Raw genomic sequence first — 25,857 nt, forward strand, 5'->3', positions numbered from 1 at the left:
CCCATCCAAATACAGCTGCCTTTTGATGCTGCCCCAATACTTAGCTTTTCAGTGTTAATCTAGTATAATCCTGAGCCCCTTCCACATAATCAGAGATGGGCTTGAAGGATCCAAGGACTTGAATACTGTTTTCTCTCCTCAGAGTGGGCATCAGGGAAAGACCATAATATAGCATCCACTCTAGCTTCTCTTGTGTCCTTACATACAGTAATCTATGAAGGCTCTTACTGAAGCTAAGGGACCAGTTCCTTCCTCAGGCCATTACATCTGCCCCAGCATAGCCACCAATACCCCTGTCCACACATGCCTACCTTCAGCACCATTATCTTCACTGGTACCAATATGACCTCCTGAGACACCACCAATCCTTTAGATTCTTTCTAGATAGAAATAGCTTGAAATGGATCTGTGGGCTCAGTAGACTGTTGAATGGCCAATTATCAAGTTTGCCTGGCTTTTTATTACCAGCTTGTGGGGCACCCTGAGGGCAGGTAAGTGAATAACCAACTTTTCAGTTTTCTGGCAATTCCAAAAAAAAAAAAAAAAAAAGTCAAACTAAGCTTGAATTAAAAAGATCAAATTTTGTTTGTTTTTTGAGCATTTGACAATTTTACATAAAAATGAAAATTTCCAAGTCATTTTGCATGAAAAAAAATCAAAATATTTCCAAAGTGTCAAAACACTTCAATTTTTTAAAGTCCCTTCCATCCCTATCTGCCCCCCACCCCCAAACAATTTGGCAAAACTTTCAGTGTAACAATGTACTTTTTACTGGAAAAGTTTTTGGCAAAATGTTTTTCCCAGTTTTAATCATAGTTTCCCTTACTACAGTGGTTCTCAAAGCTGGTCCATCACTTGTTCAGGGAAAGTCCCTGGCCAGGCCAGTTTGTTTACCTGCTACATCCACAGGTTCAGCTGATCTCAGCTCCCACTGGCCCCGGTTTGCCATTCCAGGCCAATGCGGGGGCTGTAGGAAGCAGCACAGGCCTAGGGATGTGCTGGCCACCGCTTCCAGCAGCTCTCATTGACCTGTAGCCATGATTGGCTGAACTTGTGGCGGGTAAACAAACCAGCCTGGTCTACCAGGGGCTTTCCCTGAATAAGCAGCAGAGCCGCTTTGAGAACCACTGCCTTACTCAACTCTGCCAGTGGAACAGAAGGAATCAATTGTGAGCTTGGTAACCCAGGGTTCAGCTCTAACTTGACCCTCCTTGGAAGGATACTAAGATGTATAGAGTGAAGTGACGCTTTAGCTATAACCACAATGCTCCCAGCATTAAAATACACTCCTGTCCGAGCTGCTGCAGCATCTGGGGCTTTTTTCAGGCACATTCCTGTTGACGGAACAGCACCAGACATACAATCAGGAAGCACTATTCATCAGACTACATGCTCAGATGCCCAGTTGGGAGAGCAGTGCTAGTCCATATTCATCTATGGACCTCCTCCTTCACTGTCCAAGGGGCACTGCTCACTCATCTCCCCCTGCTGAGGATACATAGGGGCTTCAAATAAGAGGGTTACTGTTCTGTCACTTCTGCAATCACAGTACTTACCCACTTCCCCTCTGCCTTGTTCTACAAAACATCAGAACTCTAGTTTGGGAGGATGAATGTAGGAGTAGGGTGCTGATATCACCTTCGCATTTGAATGCATGTCCACCCCCATTTCCCCACCACAGCTATGGTGGCTTTGCAACTCAACACCAGGAGGTACCAATTCCACCACTGTGAATATACAAAGGCAACTGGAAGAACAAGTTATTGGTAAGTAACCTTTTTCTCACAATCCCCAATTCTGCTCCTTTTGTGCAGGAGAAACATTTGCTCTGCTCCAACTGGGACCTACTGCAAGTGTCCTGTAGGCGATTAAAATATGACAGCTGCCTCAGATATAGAAACACTTTCTGTTCATGAGTAAGGATCCCTCCTTTACCCCCTGTTAAAGTTGGTGGTTCTACTTACTAGGAAGAAGGTAGGTGTGACAGAGGAAAGAGACTCTTTAGAGTGGTAGGGCTAAGTGAAGATCATGGTGTTTCCTTCTAATAAATTTGTAAAGAGCACAGAGGTTGATGAAAGCACGTTTGCTTAGAAGCCTCCAATTAAAAAAAAAAAAGATGCACCAGATGTTATGAATGTGGTCCTTGCCGAAATGAGAGGCTTACTTTATTAATTCAAACATACACTACCCTATTTGATGCAGTTCAAGTAGATGACACAGTGACTGCAAGTTAAAATCTCTTTAATTACAGAAAAATAAGTCTCATCTCAAATTAAGACAAGCATTTTCAAGTTGAGACAATATGACAGCCATAATGAAATACAAACAAAAATATTACAGTATGGAAATTACAGTACAAGAGCTTTAAATGAAGTCACCATAAGCTAGAAAGTTTTAGATAAACCAAGCTTTCTATTTGGTTGACCTTCTGCAGCCATCATTGCACATGGGTAAGTTCCTTTATGAAGTTTGGTTTAAAATATATTGAGTTCATTTAAATATCTGGAGGGAAAAGGCACTTAATATTGCAGTTTCCAGAACATGATTTGTTTATCTTCCCCTCCTGTGATAATACTGCTGCATTGCTCATTCATCCACATACAAGTTACAGCACCTGAGAAAAACAGATCATTGAATTGTGTGTTAGATACAAATACAGTGGGAATATTTGAGAAGTGTACTATTTTAAAAACAAGTTTGCAGGAGGTAGTTTTGATCAAATTAATAGCACTGAACAGCACAGGCTTAAATTTCTCTTGCTTGAGCATGCTCAGTGAGGATCAGTGATCTCATTTACAGTATGTATACTGAACTCCAACACACTGCATATCCTTAGCAGTCTTTTGAAGTGAATGAATCAATTTAGCCACAGCCATTTCCACTCTAATCAACAGGTAGAAGGCTACAAGAATTTTCCTTCAGCCCAACTTTCAGATGACCATTCACAGCATTCTTAGCCCCTGCCACTTGGCCCATTTTTCACGTTAAAATCGGACTTGGCATCCTACACAATCCTACAATACACTTCAGTGGGAGCATATGGCCAGAACCCTCGTGTTTTCTGAGATTCTACCCCTCCATGCAGAGGGGAATTCCACACATCAGCTTTTATTACACTGCTGTTTCCAGCCCTCATAAGATCAAGGGAAATCTTAAAAGCAAACTGATGCTAGATGGTATTATCTTTAAGCCCTTAGTTGCCCTGAAACAGGTTTGTGTCAGACTCACACACTGAGACAAAGTGTGGAGACTGTAAAATTGAATTTGACATCAAAATAAATATATGGACTTTGGTCAGTTTTTTTCAAAATTAGGTTTTATTAAATGTGGAAAATACAAACTCTGACTTTCCCAAAATTTCACATCTGCTGCAGAAACCTGGGTATTTTGCCACAGCTGGAGTATACTAGACCTTGAATGCTATTAGAGCATCCTGTTTCCATCAGTACCACTGAAACACCCAAATCAGTAGAATTCAACATTTCTCCTGTTAATCTTTTCTCTTCCTCCCTCATGCCACCCAAGGGGCAGATCATCTCCCTTTATAATGCTGCTGGCCCAGGAATAATGGCTTAAGGGCCCTCTGCATCTTCCACTAAAGCCAATGGGAGACTTTCTATGGTCTTAAATTTAGCATTTGATACAATTGTCATTTGATTCTAAATTCCAGTTCGCCTCAACTGGTGACTATGTCAGAAATTGTAACTGTTGTATGACCCATGTCAGAGTACAGTGCTCCTTTGGAAAAAGGAACCTTGCACAGAACTGGGACTCAGATTCACAAAGGCATGTAGAGTGTTGAAATGCTTAACTTTTAGGTGCCTAGAAAAATCACTGGAACAATGGAGTCCACAAAGCCTGAATTAGGTGCCTGGGCTCCCTATACACAACAGGGGGAGAGACAGAATGGGATCCACAAAAGCCAGCACGTTAGGTGAGGAGCTGCCTAAGCCAGCCCCGGGGAGATGCCAATAAGAGGGGTGTAACCTCAGTCCCGCCCTTCGCATGGAGTGAGGTGCTTTTCTCTGCCTATGACGCACAGACAGGAATCTCTCTCCTGAAGTCAGGCAGCTTAGGCGCTTAAGCCCCTTTCTGCAGGGATAAGTTAGGTGCCTGCCTCATTCCACACAAAACAAGAGGAGGACCACCACCTCCCTTATAACCGTTAGCCCAATGGTTAGAGCACTCACCTGGGATGCAGAAGATCACAGACCAATTCCCCCTCTGCCTGACGAGGGAAGGGATTTGAACAGGAGGTTCTCCCCACTCAGTTGAGTGCTGAAGCCAGTGGACTATATAGTAACTCAGACCTGGTCTACCCTTAAAATTTAGATTCACCAAGCTACATCACTTAAGCATGTGAAAAATTCATACCCCTGAGCACAATAGTTAAGCCAACCGAATCCCTCGCATAGCATTCTGCTGCACGGAGAGGTGGATTATCAATAATGAAGGAAAAAGCCCTTCCACTGCGGTAGGAAGTATCTACACTACAGAGCTACAACAGTATAGCTACAGCACTGTAGCGCCCATAGTGTAGACATGACCTCACTCCCTCTGGCCCAATTCACATTTAACTATTCAAACACTGAATTGAAGTGGAACAGATTCAATAGGAGAGACTCACTTGGGTCTCCTACCATCCTGGGGACTATCCTAGCCATTATGCTGAAGATTAAAAGAGAGAAAGACCTCCTCCCCACCACTCTCTGGTTGCTGTGTGTGTAGTTAGATTGCTCTGAGCATGTCTACCAGATCAGGCTCTGCAGACAAGACAGGCAGAGTAGCACCTATCGTCCCCGCATTTGTGGATGGTGGTGGGGCCTAGACAGGAGATAGGTCCAAATACCTAGAGGGAGGTAGCAGTCTGCATGTGCAGAGGCAGAAACATAGGTGCTGAGGGAACATTTATAGCAAAAATTTAGGGGTCGAGTGAGTTTAGATACCACAGGAGTAGGCAGGATCACAGGAGAGCCTAAATCTGGGACTTGGGTGCCTAAAACCCAGTTTTAGGGGCCTAAGTCCCTTTGTGGATCTGGCCCTAGGAGATTACACAGTACTGCACACACACCTGTATGTCCTTTGATTCTTTCAATAACTTTTCCCGCAAGAAGGTCCCAAACCAATAATTCACCAGACTGGCTTCCTGATAACACAGAATGTCCATCCCATTTGAAACATCTGCAAAATAATTCAGTAATCATTTAGCCCATTTGCATTAAGAAGTGGCATTATTTATTTAAGACTCTTCTACCTGTTAATTTAGTCCATCACCTATGCATAAAAGAAACTGTTCTACTAAGTACTGAGGCCAATGCTGCTCTATGAATTAAGCAATGAGAGGTGCAAGGGTAAAGGGAAAGTTTTAAAAATGAAGAAAACTGTCTGTTGATAGTTTAAATCACATATCATATTGCTCTACATTCTGAAACACTAGATCAGTCTGAGAGAGACAGGTGGGAAAGAGAGCCCTTCAAGTTAAAACTGATACTTTCTTTAGTGTAAGATAACAAGGCTGACACTTCTATAGTTTTTGGTATACTACAAACTAACAAGTTTTGAATCAAACATCTTTTACAGCTGCTGACGTACACACAAAATTGCATCTATTAACTGTAACAATTTCAGTGTCAGCTCTCACTAATTTCAGTGAAAACTGCAGCTGCTTAGCACATATACAAGTGCCTAGCTTTAGCATCCAAGTTGAGAAACTTTGGCTGCAGCAGACAATGCACACAGAATCCCAGCCTTTGCACTTCCCTCTGTTGATCTTGTTAAGATGACCCAATTTCTCCTAGATGATATATACCTTAGACGTGTTTAATATTTGTGTCATTTCCACATTCCCTTTGGGCATTTGATGCAAACACAGATGTCCACTTTCTGCCCCGACTGTAATTCAGAGATATAACTATCAATTACAGCCACTGTAGCTAGAAGGGGTTGGGCTTCACACACAGCTTTCTCTCACCATTACCTTTGTGGCTGCTCTGAGGCCATAGAAGAGATGAGCATTCCAGTTTGCACATCTATTACTTTAAAACAGCCATCTTCTCCTGTGCTGAGCAGATGTCTGCTGTCTATACAAAAATTAAATGTATTAAGCACACACAGTAATGCATATCTAATATTTCCAGTGGTCAAAGGAATGATGACTAATATTGCACATTAGTTAGGTATGTCAGAAAACATCATGCTTTAATTAAAAGCAGTTATTCCAGTTACGTCTCAGATAATGAGAAGTAAATAAATCTTCAAGCAAAAAAAACTGAAGCAATTTATCACTAGCCCAGAAAATAGTATTCTCACATCAAGTATGGCACTGCAAAGCACTAATAAAACCTGGACACTGGAGATTTGTGTCTGACTATAGCTGAACATTTAAAATCTACAATTATGTTAAAAATCCAGATATCAATGTATAATTGAGCATTACAAAGATGGAGATTCCTCTAGAAATTCTCATCTCTCTCAACATCTGCATATTAGAAGAGACTTAAACACAACATACCAGGACTAAAAGCAGCAGCATACACGGTCCCTGAATGACATGAAAGTTGATGCAACATAGTGGCAGTAGTAACATCCCAAATACTAATGGTACCTTCTTTGGTTCCGGACACCAGCATTGCATTTGCAGCATTTAGGTTGATAGTATTTACCTAGACAATTAAGTACCACATTATTCCTTTACTCAGCTCTCACATGGGCATTCTTGATAGACCTTTAAGTGTTCACAAAGCAAGCCTGTCTTCCATAAGTATCCAATTTTATTACATCAGTTGATTACATATTTTTATATAAAATCCGGACTTATTTTTAAAATATAAAATCCTTGCCAACTACACCTCTACCTTGATATAACACGACCCAACATAACATGAATTCGGACATAACGCGGTAAAGCAGTGCTCGGAGGGTGGGGGAAAGGGCACACTCCAGTGGATCAAAGCAAGTTCGATATAACACGGTTTCCCCTATAACACGGTAAGATTTTTTGGATCCCGAGGACAGTGTTATATCGAGGTAGAGGTGTATATGTGAGCAGGAAATGGAGGGGAGGTGTGTCATAAATGGAGTCTTAAGCAGATTTATAAGCATTGTTTTTCCTTGCAGTATCAGACATTTGAATTGACATTTAAGTTCTTATCCAAGAGAAGATGACTGATTTCATTAACTAATTAGAAATGTAGGCTGTAATGTTTAACCATAGCAAGCAAGTCTAGAAAACCACTAGCCTGTGCTTTGCCCAACCCATGTTTTGGATATCCTTGGATGCTGTTGGTAAATTTTACCAGGCATTGTTGCCTCCTTGTGATCTATAAATAAATCCACTGAGATGTTTAAGAAATTTAAATGCAAGTGTTCTAAATATTCTGCAGGAATGATGTCAGAAGTTACTGAGATATAAAATGTACACAAATCCTGTATCTGCCCATATTTATTTTTAATTGAATGTTTGAGCCAAACACGTACAATGTATTTAGATAGTCACAGTGGTCTTTATGATAATATATATCATAGCCAAGTACAAAATATGGAAAACAAGTCAGACTTTTACCTAAAAACTCTAAACAGGCAAATTTGGTATTTGTACAGAAGGCATGAGGATGCAAATACTTCAGACAAAATTTATTTTGATTTACTGAAAGAGCCCATGAACCCTTTGCACACGCCACAAGTAGTGCCTGACCAATAATAAGAAAACCCATTTCTTTATGCAAGCTTTCCACTCTCCAGAAGTGGACAGTTGAACCAATTCTTTTAAGAAAACAGAAAAATATTTGGAGTTACTTTCACTTGGCCCTTAGTCTATTCTATTCCCTCCTAGTCTTGGCATTCTTGCAATATTTAGCAACTGTCAGCCTTTGACGAACAGTAGTCTTAATTCAGAATTTTCGCTTTTGTTGGTTTATGCCACATCTTTTAAAAGCTTGATTGAGATACTGTCAAGTAACTCCAGACTATAGTCTTTGATTGATTAGAAGTTATATGTGTGTACATTTCCATACTCACACTAACATCATGTTCTAACTCAGCAAGCAATTCAAAATGATGCCTTTTGGTGCCCAGGACATCTGCAGGAACACAGTGCCACACCTAGAATACCAACATTGCAGTTTGTTTAAACAAGCATTAGGACAACTTGTCGTGTTAACTATTTTTTATTACCTAGCTCTGTCATTGCAAGGTAAGTTGTCTGTGCTAACTAAAAGCTGTATGAAGGTCAGCTACAGAAACTTCCTCCTTGTCTCTAAGTTAAGTAAAAGGAAAAATAATTCTCATTTTGGATTAAACATTAAACCTGTCTGTCAGAAGTTCTAAGGTCTCTTGACAAATCATGAAGAACTTGGTCGATAACAATTAAAAACAGTTAGTAGCAGCAGCATACTCCACTCTACCAAACAGAAGCATCCTCAGCCCATTGAGCAAGAAAACATGACAAAACATTCCTGCCCCTCAATCCACCAAACAGGCAGGCTTTTGCCCCTAAGGGCAGTGACGAATTTCAAAGTTGGGGGGCATCCAAATGATGCCAGCAGCCCCCCCCTTAAAACAAATATGTTGGGGGGAGGGCTCCGATTCTAACTATGGCAGTATTAGACAGGGAGAGGTGATATTTTAATTAGGCAGATCTTATCCCATTTAATGGTCATAAGGCAAAGCCAACACCTTAATTTCCTCTCAAAACCCAACAGATAGTCAATACAGATCACAGAGCACTGGCATCACTGCAAGATATTCCATTTAAGTAGTGCATTACCTTTAACTTTTGATTAGATTTAAGGTACAGGGGTTTTTACAGTGGTTTTCAACCTGTGGTCTGCGGACCATAGGGGTTTGCAGACTATGTCTTAGGGGTCCACAAAAAGTTGTCATTACCATAGAATAGTGATTTTCAACCTGTGGAATATGTCTAAGATTTCCAAAAACACCTCCATTCGAAATTTTTTAGGGGTCCACAAATGTAAAAAGGTTGAAAACCACTGGGCTTTTATAAATAAGGCTACGTTTTAGTCACAGGTATTTTTAGTAAAAGTCATGGACAGTAAACAAAAATTCACTGCCCGGGACCTGTCCATGACTTGTACTATAGACCCCTAACTAAATCTCGGGGAGGAGGGTGGCCCGGGGGTGCTGCGGGTGCTCGGGGGAGGGAGGGCAGCCTGGGACCCCAGTTGGTGCGGAGGAGAGGGGTGCGGCCACGCAGCTCTGCACGCTGACTCCTCCCTGAGCACCAGCTCCACAGCTCCCATTGGCTGGGAACCACAGCCAATGGGAGCTGAGGAGGCGGTGTCTACAGGTGAAGGCAGCACCCAGAGCCCCCTGGCTGCACCTCCTCCTAGGAGCTGAGGGATGTTGCCGCTTCCATGGAGCCCCCGAGGTAAGCCACCCAAACTCCTGCTCCTGCTGGGGGAGGAGACGGTGGTGCAAGACTTCCCCGGCAATGGCCGGTGCAGCTGGCCCAGGGGCTGCTTGAGCAGCTCAAGTGGCCCCTGGGCCAGCCGCACTGGCCACTGCAGAAGTCATGGTGGTCATGGAGTCATAGAATCTGTGACCTCCGTGACAAACTCGCAGTCTTAATTATAAAGGAGATAAAGACACAATTACGGCAATCTTTGTTAATAACAGGACAGCTACTATCACGAACTCTGGAGTATTTCACTATTACCTTAATGAAAACCATGAGTATAATTAGTAAAGTGGCTGACATACAAACCTTTACAGTGGAGTCCCAAGATGCAGAATACAAGCGATTATCATGCCAGCAGATCTTGCTGACGGCATCATCATGTCCCATTAGGGTATCTTGTCGTCTTCCAAATGCGACTGAATAAAAATAGCTATCAGGAAAAAAGTATGAGTTATGAAAGTATAGCTTCAGAGAGCAAACTTTTATAGATTTTAAATACATTAAAATAATTTGGCTTCTATAATTTCTAAACAACAGATAGAAATCTGCCAAAAAAATGTAGAAAAAGAGTAAATGCTTCCTGATAGTGACTTACTTCCATGTTCTCAAAAGAAGTTTCATAAATCATAGTTACCCAAAAACAGTATGATTAAATATAATCCACAAATAAATACACACATATGATTGTCCCACGAAGAGCTTATGACAGTGGTGTCTCCTGGTAAGATTAAACAAGATGACAAAGCCTATAACGAAAAGGAAAATAAAGCAATGTTCAATTTAGTGCCAGATAGAACAGAAGTCAATTAAAGTGCATTAGCACATATTTGGAAAAAAAACACAAACAGTATCTACAACTTATGCATTTAATGTTCTCAAAACAAACAAAAAAATTGTGACAGGTGTCAGAGATTAACTCTTACTGCCTTAAAGGACAGTGGATTCACTATGGTCAACATAAAAGAGAGTTACCAGCTTTGCATAAGAGTTGCAACTCCAGTATGTTATGGGAGGATTCAGTAAATCTTAGCTCATGCTTCAAGAATACAGTGCATTGCTTCATCCTGGCTCATCCTATTTGCATGAGCAAGCTTTCCAATTTTGCAGCTACCTATCAACTTGAGACACAGCAAATACTGAACAAACCTAAAACCACCAAAGTAAATGGAAGCTTTTGTTCTATATTTACGCTGCCAAAGAACCATCTCATGATAACTACTAGTCAGAGAATGGTATTTTCATGAAAAGGGTTGCATGAAAGATGATATTTTTCTGATTGTGAAAGGGTATTCTCTCCGCAGTGCATAAGTAAAAAAGCAGCCCTGTTAACTCTGAACAAGTGTAGAATATCTCTCAATTTAAGGAAGGACAGTGCTGTTACTGCTCAGGTCTTTGTCTACACTAGCTTGTCTATTGACATCTGCTGTAGTTACATTACCAGCAACAGCGGGAGAATTTGTGTAGTTCTGTTGCTGGTGTTTTTATTGCCTTGCGTGCTACACCTGCTCTAAGCAGGGTTAGGTGTAACAGTGGCAGAAAGGCAGCTGCAAGTCTCTACTAGGTCTTTCACCATTTCTGCAATGTAGCTGCACGGCACCTGTAGGAGACTAAGAAAAATGTCAGTGTAGACAAGGCCCATTATTGAGAGAAACTGGCTCCTTGGCCAAGGATTAGGAAAAAATTACCAATGAAAAGAAAACAGCAGTCACAGTCAGAAGTAGCAGTAGCCTAGTCAGAGCCACAGGTGAGATTCTCACCCTTGCTCCAGACCCTTTCTGCTAACTAAAATGACAGGAGCTATGTAAAGAGGCTCTAAAAGCCTCAGCTCCCTCTGGTGGAGAACTCCCCTGGCACAGAACTGAGGAAGACAGACAAAAGATGTTCTTTCAAGGATCCCCTTACAAGTCTTAGTATAGGGGACATGTCAGGGGCATGAGAGAGCATGTAGTGCTGCAGAGATTCTGGGGAAGCATGGCTGGCCTTAGGCAGCCAGTGATGAACCTATGTAATGTAGGCAGACCCCCTGGAGGGTCTGCCTACACCACAAGGTTTACACTGGGCCTCAGAGCAGCCCAAACTTGGGAAGGCGCAAGTTGTGCTATGCTTCTTCGGAGGCACAGTACTGAACCTCACCCCACGTCGGTAAATTACTCGTGCAAGAGAAAAATGCAGAAGGCTGGAGAAGGAAGGAAACAAAGGCAAACCTGGTATTTTATTGATACACTGCTGACAAGGAACATCTTTCTGTGGGTAGCTTTCAGGACGACTTCCCTTAATGACAATAACTACTCACCATGTTTGAAAAGGACACACTTCTTTGGAGCGTTTTTGATTCTTTAGAAAACATCTTCAGGGTTGAATCTAATGCAAACATTAGGGAAGTAATTACAAAGACAGAACTGGACTGTACTGCAATACTCTAATCTAAACGAATAATTTTTGCTCCTGTGTGAATATTCAAATGTTTAGGTCTAACAGCAGGCAAGGGATGCATACATCACTTCTAAAAAGCCACTATAAAAGCCACATTGTAGGCTACTGTTAAATACAGAAACTACAGAGCATTTTTCTTTCTTAATTCTGAAGAACTGAATGAGGAAGGAGAACTGGGAGTTGAAGGGAAAGGCAGTCCTCGTGTTTTATATTCAAATGTAACCCAAGATAACTCAGGTATGTTGCAGGTGTAACCTTTAAACATTCTCATTTGTTGCTCATCACTGATATTTTAATGTGCAAGATAGGAAGTTTAAGAGGTATAGCTCCCACAGGACTCACACTTCTGCATCTTGTAACACAGATCTAGTATCCAAAAGAAGTTGCAGAGCCCTGCAATTTAACTTAATCCAGCATGCATCCTTTTCCCACTTAATTTGCACTCTACCCACTAATTCATCAGTCGACACTCCTTGGAATAGATTTTTTTTTTAAATAATCCCCTACCCCAAATTTTACACTGATCTGAGGTTCAGGAGTAGCAATAATCTACTCTGCATCATTGACAAGTTTAGATGTCAGGTATCTTGTGAGCCAATAAGCTTGCAAATAAGAGAAGTTACCAGCATTATCAGTTTCTCAGTTACTTGGCACCTGGAAATTTTCAATATACAACTTCAACAGCATACAACTATGTATATGAAAAGTGACCTAAAATTGGTTTTATAGGTGTTTTAAGTGTGTTAAATATATGGCAGAATACACGTTGTAATGCGGTATACAGTTTTATTAACATTTGTTTGGCATAAGCTGGATAACCTGACTACCCCAAACTCATTCAGATAAGAAGCCTTCACGTCACATTAGACTATTGTTGAAGATTTTTAAGACTGTATCTATGCACATGTTTTTGGAGAGAGAGAAACAGACACATAATGGAAACGCTGATGGTGGCGACATAGTACAGGCTGACACAGATTTTTGCATTCGACAGGTCATTAAAGCCTGTCTAGAGGTCAAACAGTGGATTGCTTTATTGAAAAAGTCCAAGAAACAACTTAAGGATGGGATTTTCAAAATCACTGCATTGGCCTAACTTTGTTTTCAGTGAAGTTACTCCCGTGAATTCAAGAACAGCAGAGCTAGGCCAATGCTAAGCACTTTTGCAAATCCCGTCCAAAAAGCAAAAAGTACACTTTGAGTGGTCTGAATTTTTGCTGGTTCATGTAACTTCATTAAGTCAAGACATTATAACACAGTGATGCAATGTTTGCATCACAGTGTCTTACAAGAAGACACTTGTACAAGAATACTCACCTTGAGATGTTGTGAAAACTGAAGACCCATTGCAAGAGACTGCTATTCCAGTAATTTCCCTATTCAAGACAAATAAGTTTGGAAGTGAATTCAAAGGGTATTTAATTCCAACGATCATACCATACAGTGACTTTTTTACAGCTGCAATTCAGTATCTGATCTTCACAAGGGTAAATTTAGACACTCAAGCAAATTATGAAGATTGTTGTAGAGTGCATCACAGTTCTACAGACAAAAATATACCTTGCCAAAGAACTGGAAGGAGCAGTGCAAGTTCCCCCCACATTGTTCTGCCAGCATGCTTCAATTCTACCAAAAACGACCTGCTTAAGGTGGTGAAAGCCTAAATTAGCCCACACCCACTTAAATCATTTAGCTTCTAGTGGGGCAGCCAATAATAAGATGACTGTTAAGATAGCAGGCCAATTCCTAGTATACAACTCATTTTTCACTACCAAACAACCAGATAATCTCATGAAGGAATGCACCTTCTAGAACAGGGGTGGGCAAACTACAGCCCACAAGCTGTTTTAAGCTGGGGCGCTGGGTCGGGGGCCACACCACGCAGCTCCCGAAAGCCGCGGCACAGCCTCTTTCCGGCTCCTATGCACTCCAATGGGAGTTGCAGGGGTGGTGCCTGCAGATGGGGCAGCGCAGAGCCACCTGGCCGCACCTCCATGTAGGAGCCGGAAAAAGGGACATGCCACTGCTTCTGGGAGCTGCTTGAGATAAGCACCGCTCAGAGCCTGCATCCTGAGCCTCTCCCCACGCCCCAACGCCCTGCCCCAGCCCTAATCCCCGCCCTGCTCTCCGAACCCCTCAATCCCAGCCTGGAGCACCCTCCTGCACCCCAAACCTCTCATCCTCAGCCCCACCCCAGAGCCCACACTCCAACCCCAATTTTGTGAGCATTCATGGCCTGCCATACAATTTTTATTCCCCGATGCGGCCCTAGGGCCAAAAAGTTCGACCACCCCTGTTCTAGAAGCTTTCCTTCACATCCAGATAAACACATGATCCAATAACTAGCAGGATGACTACAGCAGATTATTGGATTTTGAGATAATTATACCACAGACAAGGACATTACAAAGACTTACTCTTTATGAATTTTATGTTGCTCATCTAACTTTAGTTTGGCAATGTTGTTCCATGCAAGCGTTATACTTTCTTCTGTCAAATCTTCAAAAGATTCTTCACTTGGAGAAACTAACATAAAATACCACCATAAAATGAGAAGTAACAAATTGAAAATTAAAAAAAAAAGACAGACTTCAGATAATAAATGAGTTGAAGTTATACCAAATATGAATATATTAAATGATACAAAAAGGCATATGCATCATATCTATTATTTCCAGTTCTATTATAGAGAGGAGAGAATTTATGAGAGAATGTTTAATTGCCCCACAATATTTATTGACAGAAGTTCAAGAACATAAATAGCCAGAAATCTTCAGGTTAATTCCTAAATGGATCAGAAGTTTTTAGACAGCATATGTTCTTCTGTTATGACTGGCTGCCACTTTTATGTTCACGTATTTAAGAGTCAGATTCTGTAAAGCTGTAGGTTTAAAATTATGGTTTATGTTTTTTTAAAGGTTATGGGGGTTTAAAGAAATTAAATGAGCTTACTATGTGGAAACTGCTACCAAGAATACCACCAACTCAATAAGAATTGCCAAGCTGTGAGAATACATAGCACGATTTAGAGATGTTTAAATTTCGAGAATTTTTTTAAATAGAATCCTATTTTGGCAAACCACCCAACATAATTTTAGAATTAATTCTACGTGAGTCATCTGGAAGAGACATTCTACTTAAAACAGCAACCTGTATTGTCACTCCTGTACTTCAAAGTTAAAGATCACCCAATAGGGGAATGAGGAAAATGATATAAATCTAAGATGGCGGTCAAAAGCATAGTTATTTGCTGACAACTGATAAGGTATAAGAACATAATAGCCATACTGGGCCAGGCCAATGGTCCATCTAGCCAAATTATCCTTTCTTCCGATAGTGGTCAATGCCAGTTGCTTCAGAGCAGGGGTTCCCAAATTTGGTTCACAGCCTGTGACGCTTCCTGCAGCTCCCATTGACTGGGAACGGCAAACCGTGGCCATTGGGAGCTGTGAACGGTCATACCTGTGGACACTCAGGTAAACAACGTGTCTCGTGACCCACGAGGGGCTTACTTTGAACAAGCCGCAAACCAAGTTGGGAACCCCTGCTTCAGAGGGAATGAACAGAAGTTAATTTTGAGTGAACATCACTTGTCATCCAGCTCATTTTAGGCAGCTAGATGTTTAGGGACACCCAGAGCATGGGGCTGCATTCCTAAGCATCTTGGCTAATAGTCATTGACGGACCTATTCTCTATGAACTTGTCCAATTCGTTTTTTAACCCAGTATTACTTTTGGCCTTCACAACATCCCATGGCAATAAGTTCCATTGTTTGACTGCATGTTGTGTAAAGAAGGACTTCTTATTTGTTTTAAACCTGCTGCCTATTATTTTCATGGGCTGATCCTTAGTTCTTGTGTTACGTGAGAGGTAAACGACACTTCCCTATTCACTTTCTCCACACTATTCATGATTTTATAGACCTCTTTCACATCCACCCTTGCCTCTTTTCAAAGCCGAACAGTCCCAGTCTTTTGAATCTCTCCTCATGTAAAATCGGTTCCATACTACTAATTATTTTTATTGCTCTTCTGTAGGATAAATATGAAATTAAAGAATTAGGGTTAGCTTAAGTTTGGTTAACAAAATACGTGTGTTGTAAAGAAAGGCCCTGGCTAGCAGGCTGAAGCCTTGAAAATAAGAAGTTATAAGTAAGGCTACGATTTAGTCATGGAGCTCATAGCAGTCATGGATTCCGTGATCTTACCGGACCTACGTGACTTCAGCTTCTGTCAGCAGTTGGAGCCATGGCTGGGGCTGGAGCAAGGGCTATACTCCCCACGTAGCCCCGTGGTGGGGGCTGCCGCCGGGGGCCACACGCCCCTGCCCCGCGGCTTGTGCTGGGGGTCGCCACGCATCTCTGCCCTGCTTCATTCCTATTGGGGAATGAATGCCCCAATGCCACGCATCTCTGCCCTGCTTGCATTGGGGCCACCACCAGGGCCGTGTGCCTCTGCCCCGTGGCGGGGGCTGCAGCTGGGGCTGTGCGCCCTGCCACTGTTTGTACAGTTATTTTTAGTAAAAGTCACGGGCTGCATGAATTTCTGTTTGGTGCCCCTGACCTGTCCATAACTTTTACTAAAAATAACTGTGACAAAATCTTAGCCTTAGTTATAAGGCCAGAAGGAATGAAGTAGTGAAGATGTCTGGTTAAAAGAATAACTAATGAAATAAGGAAAAGTTTCTAAAAAGTAGATCTCTGACAGATAGGGGTGACTGCAGCTGGTTTTAAATAAGAAACAGAATCTGTTTTAAATGAGCCAACATGGCCCTTCCCACCCCACACTAGTGTTATTTAAAAAATTAGGGCCTATGTGAACCAGACGCAAAAGAAAAACTGTTGGTTAGCAAGGAGGGGAAGAGATAAGGAGGAAAGGCCTTGGGGAGAAAGGAGGTGGTAAATTTTATCTGGATTAAGACTGCAAATAAGGGTGATTTGTCCCAAATTGGTGGTTAGCTGAAGTCAGTAACTGGCAATTACATCATTTGTTTGTTAAAGGATATAGAACGGAAAAAGTTCATTGCTAATACCTGCCTGACCACTTTGGAACCGACCAATATGGATGCATTTAGCCCGTTTGTAATTATCTGGAGCAAATGCTTATAAATGTTTTGTTACTGTATTCGATGTAATAAATTGCTTATTAGTTAGACTTTATACAATTGCTCCAAACATGCCTATAAATACCATGTGGCCTTTGAATTTAATAAAGGAATTTGTGGTTAAATTAGTGTCGAGCAAATACCCTTCATAAATGTTAATAATTCCAACACCCTCTCTGCACCTTTTCCAGTTCTAATATAGCTTTTTTTGAGATGGGATGACCAGAACCGCATGTGGTATTCAACGTGTGGGCATTATGACAAACTGGAATTGACATAACTGCAGCCATTTTGTGTATTCAACCATCATTATTTGGAAACGAGAACACCACATAGTCAGGAATAATTTGGCCTTTGCCGGAGCAGACAAAACAGCTGTTCAACTTCATTGTTGCTGACAAGAAGTGATAAAGTGATATATTCATGAGACGGGGAAGGAGTGTGGATAGCTGACCTTGGATCTGGGTGTGTGAGTTGCTTTGTTAATAAGTAGATTTTTTTTTTTTGCTGTTGCTAGGGAAATTATTAGTTCATTAGGGGGTTACTATGAGATATGTGCTTTGTTTTGAGTAACCTATAAAAGAGATTAGTTAGAGTGTGAATTTGGAGAAGTTTTGGAGAGGATTTTGATGAGCTAAGAGATTGACATCCAACTCCCCCGCAGCTAGGAGAAAGGCTGGCCACTGGAAATGTACTGCTGACCACTTGACACCATCTCAGACTTTGGATAACTATATCTGGGGTGCTCAAAAGACTATTGTTATTTTAGATGTGTGCTTTGGACTCAATAAAAACAAGGACTTTTGAGTGAAAGCGCTCTTGCGTGTACAATCATTTATCAGACAGACGAGCTGTGTCCCTAGTGATTTATGTCCTGAAACTGCCCAGAAAACAGACTAGTTACTATTTTTTCAGGTTCAGATAACCCCAGGAAACTGGCATGCCATGGGTTTATATAGTGGCATCATCATATTTTTTGTTTTATGATCTAACTAACCCTTTCCTAATGGTTCTTAACATTGTTCACTTTTTTGACTGTTGTTGCACATTGAATGGATGTTTTCAGAAAACTATCCACAATGACTCCAAGATCTCTTGGACTTCATAATTTAGACTTCATCATTTGTATGTATAGTTGGGAATACTTTTCCAATGTGCATTGCATTGAATATTGTCAGTCATTTTGTTGCCCAGTCACACAGTTTTGTGAGATCCCACATAAATCCAAAGCTGACTGCGAAGAGTTAACTATTGTGGATTAATTTTGTATTGTCAGCAAATTTTGCCACCTCACTGTTCAAACCTCCCCTCCCCCCACATTTATGAATATGTTGAGCAGCGTTAGTCCTGGTACAGATCCTTGGAGGACCCCACTATTTACCTCTCTCCATTGTTAAAACTGACAATTAATTCCTACCCTTTGTTTCCTATCTTTTAAGCGGTTACTCATTCATGAGAAGCAGCAAAGAATCCTGGGGCACCTTATAGACTAACAGATGTTTTGCAGCATGAGCTTTCGTGGGTGAATACCCACTTCTTCGGATGCAAGCAGTTATATAACTTATGATCCTCTGAAACAAAAGATACAGCCCTCCCAGAAATAAGGTCAAGTCAGTTATGTTATCAGATAGCAATACAAACAATAACTATGATTCTTTTATACGTTTACCTGGAGATTCAGCTATGGAAACATTGTGACTGGATGTTCGCAAACTTTTGAGCTTCGGTATTATCCTCCGGGGATGAGGAGTTGTAAACAACTGTTTCGGTGTCTGTCCAAACTCCAAGATTTGTGTCAACAGAGCTACTTTCTCATTGGGGTCCATAATACTTAAGAAAAGCAAAAAGTGTTCCGTAAAATATTTTAAGACAGAAAGATTGTTTCTGAAAATGTAGGCACACGTGTGCAGTTATTGCTGTAAAATACAGTCACAGTAAAGGCATACACAACTGACCTATTACACAGTTGACTGGACAATTGCAGGCAAGCACATAACCATGATTGTGTGTACAACAGCAATAATTGCATGCATGGTACTCTGCAAATATAGCAATTTGTATCAGTGTAACTCAAATCTCAGACTGCACAGACATTTGAGAGCATAATCCTTCAATTCAACCTTTGTTACAATGGTAAGATTGGTGGACAGTGTCTTTTGGAGTCCAAAACAGAATGGCTCTCTCAATTGTTGGGAGCACTTAGATAGATAACGGGGAACTTTATGGGATAAAGAGAAATTTATTATGTGCCTCTACCAAACATTGCTTATAAACATTTAATTACCTGTTCAAATCCACTCCACCTTCATAAGTTAATGGATGAAACACTGAAAGAAGAGGGAAAGAGAGCCATTTGCACAGTGTAGATAAACATGTCTCTTTTTTTTTCCAATTCACACACCAACTGTAAAGTACATGAATATTTAACTGTGCTACATATCTATGCAATTCCACCCACCTCACACCTAATGCAAGTTATAGTTTGTTTCAAGCCTTTTGATGTATAGAAAAGTATGTCAGCTAGGCCAAAGAGGAAAAACCAGTTTCAGATACCACATTTCCTGACTCTGTGCATTTCCCTAGCACGTTTTCTGTGATTTCAAAGACTCTCAGTACCTGGATACACAACAGTGATCTTATTACTTCATTATAAGAGCCCATCATCACAGTGGACCAATCCCCTATCTGTAAGAAAGTGAGAATTTTGTAAACTGTGATTAAATGATAAGCTGAGAGGCTTGGTGATTTAGGGTTAGTTCAGTATTAAACCCCCCCAAATATTACTTCCTCATTAGATCTCTGCAGGACTAACATGCTAATAGGTCCCTAGGATGGATTTCAGATCTCAATCTCTTGCTCCCCAGGAAGATAAACATTGAACGCAATTCAGAGACATAAAACTTAGCTTAGTACAACTAAGCTACATGTGCCTCACATTCAGCTACATCTAAATTAAAGCTATGTAACAAGTAACAAGAACTGACTACATGGTCATTTGGCTTAGAGGTGGTTATAAAGGAAACTCAAGAATGTGTGTTGGGGGGAGGAAGATGCTTACAACAGATAAAGGTGAGAGAGTCTTTGGCAAAATGTTATGTGTTTCCTCACTGAGAAGTTAGTTAATGTATTAACAAACCAACTAAACTAGACATCAGATTTCTGATGTAGCAGACTTGCAGTAGTTTAATGCAGAGAACTTCATCGTGAGAGAACTGCTTTTGATGCTGCAAACAGTTTTCAGTCACTCAGAAAATAATGTATTACTTTTCTTTAAGTATTTACAATTTCTTAATATTCTGGGCTAATTATAGCAAAGAGAGCAATAAGACTCTCAAAATAAAGATCACAAAAAATACTAAAAAGAGGAAACTTAAGTGAGTCAAAGAGTTACTGTCGCTAGAGTGGCACACAGGGAGAAGCCCAGCGACCTATTTATCCTTTCCCTTCCCTCTCACTTTCTTCTTGGAAACCAATGTTACCCACATGAACCTGAAGTTTCATGCTGCAATTTCTGGGCAGAAATGTGAAATACACAAGAGACTATTTCAGCACCAAAATTACCATTATCATTGACTTGAGTAAATAACAGACAAAAATATTGTCCGTCTCCCTTGACTGTCATTTTAAGTGCAACAAGGGTGACCAGATATCCCGATTTTATAGTGACAGTCCCAATATTTGGGGTTTTATCTTATATAGGCCCTATTACCCCCACCCCCGTCCCGATTTTTCACACTTGCTCTCTGGTCACCCTAAGTGCAACATCTACACACAATACATAATCGAACATTTCTCATGTATATACTGTATTCTAGGAAGACAGACATTACAAGAAAGGGAAAAAGTTTTAGAAGATGAGTCACTATTTCCAGTGGAAAAGGACTGGCAATTTTCTCAAGTACTGAAGGATCAAACACAGGCTTGATGCACGTTCAAAAGAATGCAGGGCAGCATGGAAACCTTGCTAGTCACATTTTCCACCCAAGTTTAGTTAGAATGTCAAAAAAGTGATTCTTTAGAGAATTTTACAATTTACCATTGTGGGCTGCAATGGCTTCACTTCCCTTCTGCTTGTAGCCAAATATTAAGTCAATCCATTCATGGAGATGTTCTGACACATACTGGCTTTCTAAGGCATTTTGGCTCTTCTGAAGAAAGTCATCAGGATCTATCAAGAGAAAGTTTAATCAGTGCAGAAATCTACTACTGTTAAATGTGGATGAACTCTCCTCTCTCTCACCCCCCACAGACATTCCATGGAGAAACCTTCCAGATTTATTAAAATAACACTACTACAGCTATTTAGTAACATTTTGAAAAAAGTATTTGATTTATACATTCATATAAGAATATGATCTTCATTCATTAATAGCCACTTTAGATTATTCCTCCCCCAATATCTGCACTTCATAGAATCATAGAATATCAGGGTTGGAAGGGACCTCAGGAGGTCATCTAGTCCAACCCCCTGCTCAAAGCAGGATCAAACCCAACTAAATCATCCCAGCCAGGGCTTTGTCAAGCCTGACCTTAAAAACCTCTAAGGAAGGAGATTCCACCACCTCCCTAGGTAACCCATTCCAGTGCTTCACCACTCTACTAGTGAAAAAGTTTTTCCTAATGTCCAACCTAAACCTCCCCCTCTGCAACTTGAGACCATTACTCCTTGTTCTGTCATCTTCTACCATTGAGAACAGTCTAGATCCATCCTCTTTGGAACCCCCTTTCAGGTAGTTGAAAGCAGCTATCAAATCCCCCCTCATTCTTCTCTTCTGCAGACTAAACAATCCCAGTTCCCTCAGCCTCTCCTCATAAGTCATGTGCTCCAGCCCCCTAATCATTTTTGTTGCCCTCAGCTGGACTCTCTCCAATTTATCCACATCCTTCTTGTAGTGTGGGGCCCAAAACTGGACACAGTACTCCAAATGAGGCCTCACCAGTGCTGAATAGAGGGGAATGCTCATGTCCCTCGATCTGCTTATTTTTATTTAAAGTTTTTGTAACAGAAAATAGAACAGAAGAGAAAAATAAAATTGGGGGGGGGGGGCAGACACAAAAGATTCCAAGAGTCTGAAAGCAATAAAGGTAAACTGTGCAGTATTGAGTTTAGGAAATGCATTCAGAATGTCATTACCTGATGCCCAAGGAGGAAGTTCTACATGTTCAACCATCTTTCCTCCCTGTCTTTTCCCCAGGTCCAGCTTCAGACTATTTACTAGAAAACTGGAATCATTTTCATAGAATTCTGGAATCAGCTAGTGCGGGGATGGAAGAGAGAGAAGAAAAAAATTTCAGGATGTCCTTTTTTTTTTTTAAATAATTTTAAATGAAATGCATCAATACATATACTGAAACAACACTGCTAAAAACATGGTGTATTATAACATTACAGTATTACAAACTTGTCAACATTTTGGAAAGTCTCCAAAGTATTTTAAAGGTAGATAAAAAGCTAAGTCTTGTATAGATTCAATTTTAAAGTTCTGAAAATAGCAAACAGAACTCTGACTTAAACATATCAGGCCAAGGTTCTAAAGCATTTCAGGTAAGCCAGCTGTCTAAGATCAGATATAATTCACTACTCCTAACTGCAGTGGAAAATTGGACTGCAATGTTAAAAAAAAGCCTCCTTTCCCAATTCAAGTTTCTCTGATGTCAGTGAAGCATAATTTACCAACTCCAAACATCTACCTGACAGATCTCCTTTAGTTATTTAAAAGACATTAAGAACAGTGAGAAGGCTTTTAAGATGCTTCAGTTGCAATATTTCTGTGATGCTTAAAAACAGAAGATACAAAAAAAAAAAAGAAGATGTACTATAATTCTAAACTCTCAAAATGGGCTGCACTATAAAAGCCAAGTCCCAATTATATTTAGCGAGAAAAGGAACTTGGTCGAATAATCTCATGATCTTCATTAAAATCTCCAACTAAAGATCTGATCAAAATAGAACTGAAAAAAAGGAAAAGCAGCCCACCAGAAGCCATGTGACCATTCAGAGAAGGAATTTAAACCTATCTCCAGTGCCAAGCTCAAACCAAGCGTAGCAAAGCAGTCTTCACCTCCATAAGGAAACAACCAACAGAAATTTAAAATTTTTGAAATGGAAAAAAGGACAGAGCAGTCAGGTAATGTGACCTCAAGTAGCTTCTGGCTACTTACTTCTTTGAAGTCTGTTGCACCATCCAGACAGTTTTTCCAGGTTTCTGCAATACTAGACATAATACAAGTCAAAGGTATATTGGTCAGGAAAGTACATTAAGCCCCATATAAGCATGCAATTTAAAGGAAACCATTATTTAGTGAAAAATAAATCTGTTAAATTCAATTTAAACAAACCTGTTGAACGTTCTGTCAGCATGATCAAACTTTCCATTTTGTAAACAAAGCATGTACTCTGGTGCTAGGGAGATAAGAATGGAAGTCAGATCTGTCCAAATTCTGCTTATTTTCAAACCCAACAGGTATTCAAAAGACTTGCAATGAAAGCAATCTTACCAACTCTAACAAGATAGAACAGAACATAACCTGGAGACGAGTAGTGGCTGCCATACATAAACTTAGGCTCTGGCATTTCCCGATAACGTGTCTGCAACATATTGAAAAAAAGACAAACTATTTAAAATTAGAGTAGTATTTTCTTCCTGTATTAAACATGTTTATCAGAAAACTTAAGCTAGGATTAAACACTTCTTCTCATTCAGATAAAAAACACAATACAAAGCTTTTTAAATTGTATACTTAATCTCAGGAAAGAATTCCTGTATTTATTTTATTTCTATACACAATATCTGAAATGCATTCCTAGTAAGCTGAAAAGAGCAGAACAGGCTAAATGTGGGGAAAAAAACAAGGTACATTGGCAGTTTGCGTTTTTGTAAGTTTATAGCATTTCTGTAAATTCAGCGTTATAGCTCTTCTTCACATCTTAGGATAAGTTAAAGGTTACACTTCTTTAAATCATCCATAACAATCATAGACCAAGAATCTACGTAAGTTTCCAAACATGTATCACTACAGTGGTTTTTAAGTGTTTTATTTGGACATGCTGCCTTTCCATATGCAACTCCAACTCAATGGTATCTATTAGCAGAGACTAATATATTCAAGGTACCTCTTGAAATTAGAATGTATGCCAATACAAATAAAGCAATCAACGGATTCAGATTATAGAATCAAAGAAACGTAGGGGTGGAAATCAGAATTTGCATTAAGAATCTTTATTTCTTTAAAATCCTTCTCTCTTTTTCACCAGTAAATATGCTACTGATTTGGCAAGAATTTCCTGTCCCAGTGCTTCTTAAAAAGAGATAAGCAGTTCAGTAACATGGGGATAATTATTAAAGGATATTTATGTTCTTCATATGATTGTTCCTTTATGATAAATTAATGCTGCCAATAAGACAGGTCCTATAAAGAATATACTAGGATTCTCTAAAGTGGTTTTGCAGCTTTATGTCTAAGAATTTCAATCATGAAGTCTAATGCCAGTGAAGAGATGGGGATGGGGATCTTTCAAACACTTCATTTATATGTTAGATTGCTCATGAAAAAAAAATTCCTGCCTGATGTGGAATGGAAAGGAATTTCTTATGTGGTATCATCTATAACTGCATATGAAGTACAGTGGCAGTACTCCAATTCAGGTATTAATCATTCACTTTTTACCCTGGTCTTTTGCCATGTGTGTGGATTTTTTTATTTTTTTTTAATTTTTTTTAATATTCTCCCACTTTCCTCTCCCCATTAAACCCCTTTTCTTAGATACTTAGGCCATGTCTATACTAGCAAGCTTACGGTGGCACAGCTGTATCATCACAACTGTGCAACTGTAAGATCGCTCATGTAGCCACTCTATGCTGACAGGAGAGAGCTCTCCCACTGACATATACAAAACTACCTAAACGAGTGGCAGTAGCTATGTCGGCAGGAGATGTGCACTGTGCACCAAGTGCTTATCCTGGCAAAACTTGTGTCGCTTGACGGGGTGCTTTTTCACACCCCCCGAATGACATATGTTTTGCCGACATAAATATAGACATGGCTTTAGAAGTTCTACCTTAATTTGTAACTATATTGTTTGTTAAAACAGATTCTTATGTTCTTCTTAAAAATAATTTGACCCATCCACACACACAGCTACCAATGTGATATATGCCATCATGTGCCAGCAATGCCCCTCTGCCATGTACATTGGCCAAACCGGACAGTCTCTATGCAAAAGAATAAATGGACACAAATCAGACGTCAAGAATTATAACATTCAAAAACCAGTCGGAGAACACTTCAATCTCCCTGGCCACTCGATTACAGACCTAAAAGTCACAATATTACAACAAAAAAAACACTTAAAAAACAGACTCCAACGAGAGACTGCTGAATTGGAATTAATTTGCAAATTGGACACCATCAAATTAGGCTTGAATAAAGACTGGGAGTCGATGGGCCATTACACAAAGTAAAACTATTTCCCCATGCTTATTTCCCCCCCTCCCCCCCTACAGTTCCTCACATCTCCTTGTCAATTGCTGGAAATGGGCCATTTTCATTACCACTACAAACAGTTCTTTTTCTCTCCTGCTGATAATAGCTCACTTATAACTGATCACTCTCCTTATAGTGTGTATGGTAACACCCATTGTTTCATGTTCTCTGTGTATATATCTATCTTCCTACTGTAATTTCCACTGCATGCATCTGATGAAGTGAGCTGTAGCCCACGAAAGCTTAGGCTCAAATAAATTTGTTCGTCTCTAAGGTGCCACAAATACTCCTGTTCTTTTTGCGGCTACAGACTAACACGGCTGCTACTCTGAAACCTTAGATATTTAAGTTTGCACTATTAGTTATGTATATATTGAATTCCACACCACACTAACTTAATACAGGTAGAGTTTGTTTCTGA

General features: G+C 40.2%; 1 protein-coding gene across 2 annotated transcripts in view; it reads right to left on the reverse strand.

Annotated features, from left to right (window-relative positions):
• Positions 1–2,224: 2,224 nt before the first annotated feature.
• The window catches only part of NSMAF (neutral sphingomyelinase activation associated factor), a 56,989-nt gene continuing 33,356 nt past the window's right edge, over positions 2,225–25,857 (reverse strand). For both annotated transcript variants that reach the window (XM_039525773.1, XM_039525774.1), the window contains 17 exons: positions 23,451–23,541; positions 23,292–23,355; positions 23,115–23,166; positions 22,087–22,207; positions 20,989–21,120; positions 19,237–19,279; positions 18,622–18,782; positions 14,266–14,374; positions 13,166–13,224; positions 11,709–11,776; positions 10,094–10,161; positions 9,722–9,845; positions 8,017–8,100; positions 6,512–6,662; positions 5,978–6,080; positions 5,072–5,181; positions 2,225–2,614 (listed from right to left, as the gene is read on the reverse strand). In XM_039525773.1, coding sequence (XP_039381707.1) covers positions 2,520–2,614; positions 5,072–5,181; positions 5,978–6,080; positions 6,512–6,662; positions 8,017–8,100; positions 9,722–9,845; positions 10,094–10,161; positions 11,709–11,776; positions 13,166–13,224; positions 14,266–14,374; positions 18,622–18,782; positions 19,237–19,279; positions 20,989–21,120; positions 22,087–22,207; positions 23,115–23,166; positions 23,292–23,355; positions 23,451–23,541 — 1,635 coding nt within the window. In that variant the 3' untranslated portion in view covers positions 2,225–2,519. The remainder of the gene's footprint in view (positions 2,615–5,071; positions 5,182–5,977; positions 6,081–6,511; positions 6,663–8,016; positions 8,101–9,721; positions 9,846–10,093; positions 10,162–11,708; positions 11,777–13,165; positions 13,225–14,265; positions 14,375–18,621; positions 18,783–19,236; positions 19,280–20,988; positions 21,121–22,086; positions 22,208–23,114; positions 23,167–23,291; positions 23,356–23,450; positions 23,542–25,857) is intronic.

This window comes from Mauremys reevesii, linkage group 2 (genome assembly GCF_016161935.1).
Source record: "Mauremys reevesii isolate NIE-2019 linkage group 2, ASM1616193v1, whole genome shotgun sequence".
NCBI lineage: Eukaryota > Metazoa > Chordata > Testudines > Geoemydidae > Mauremys > Mauremys reevesii.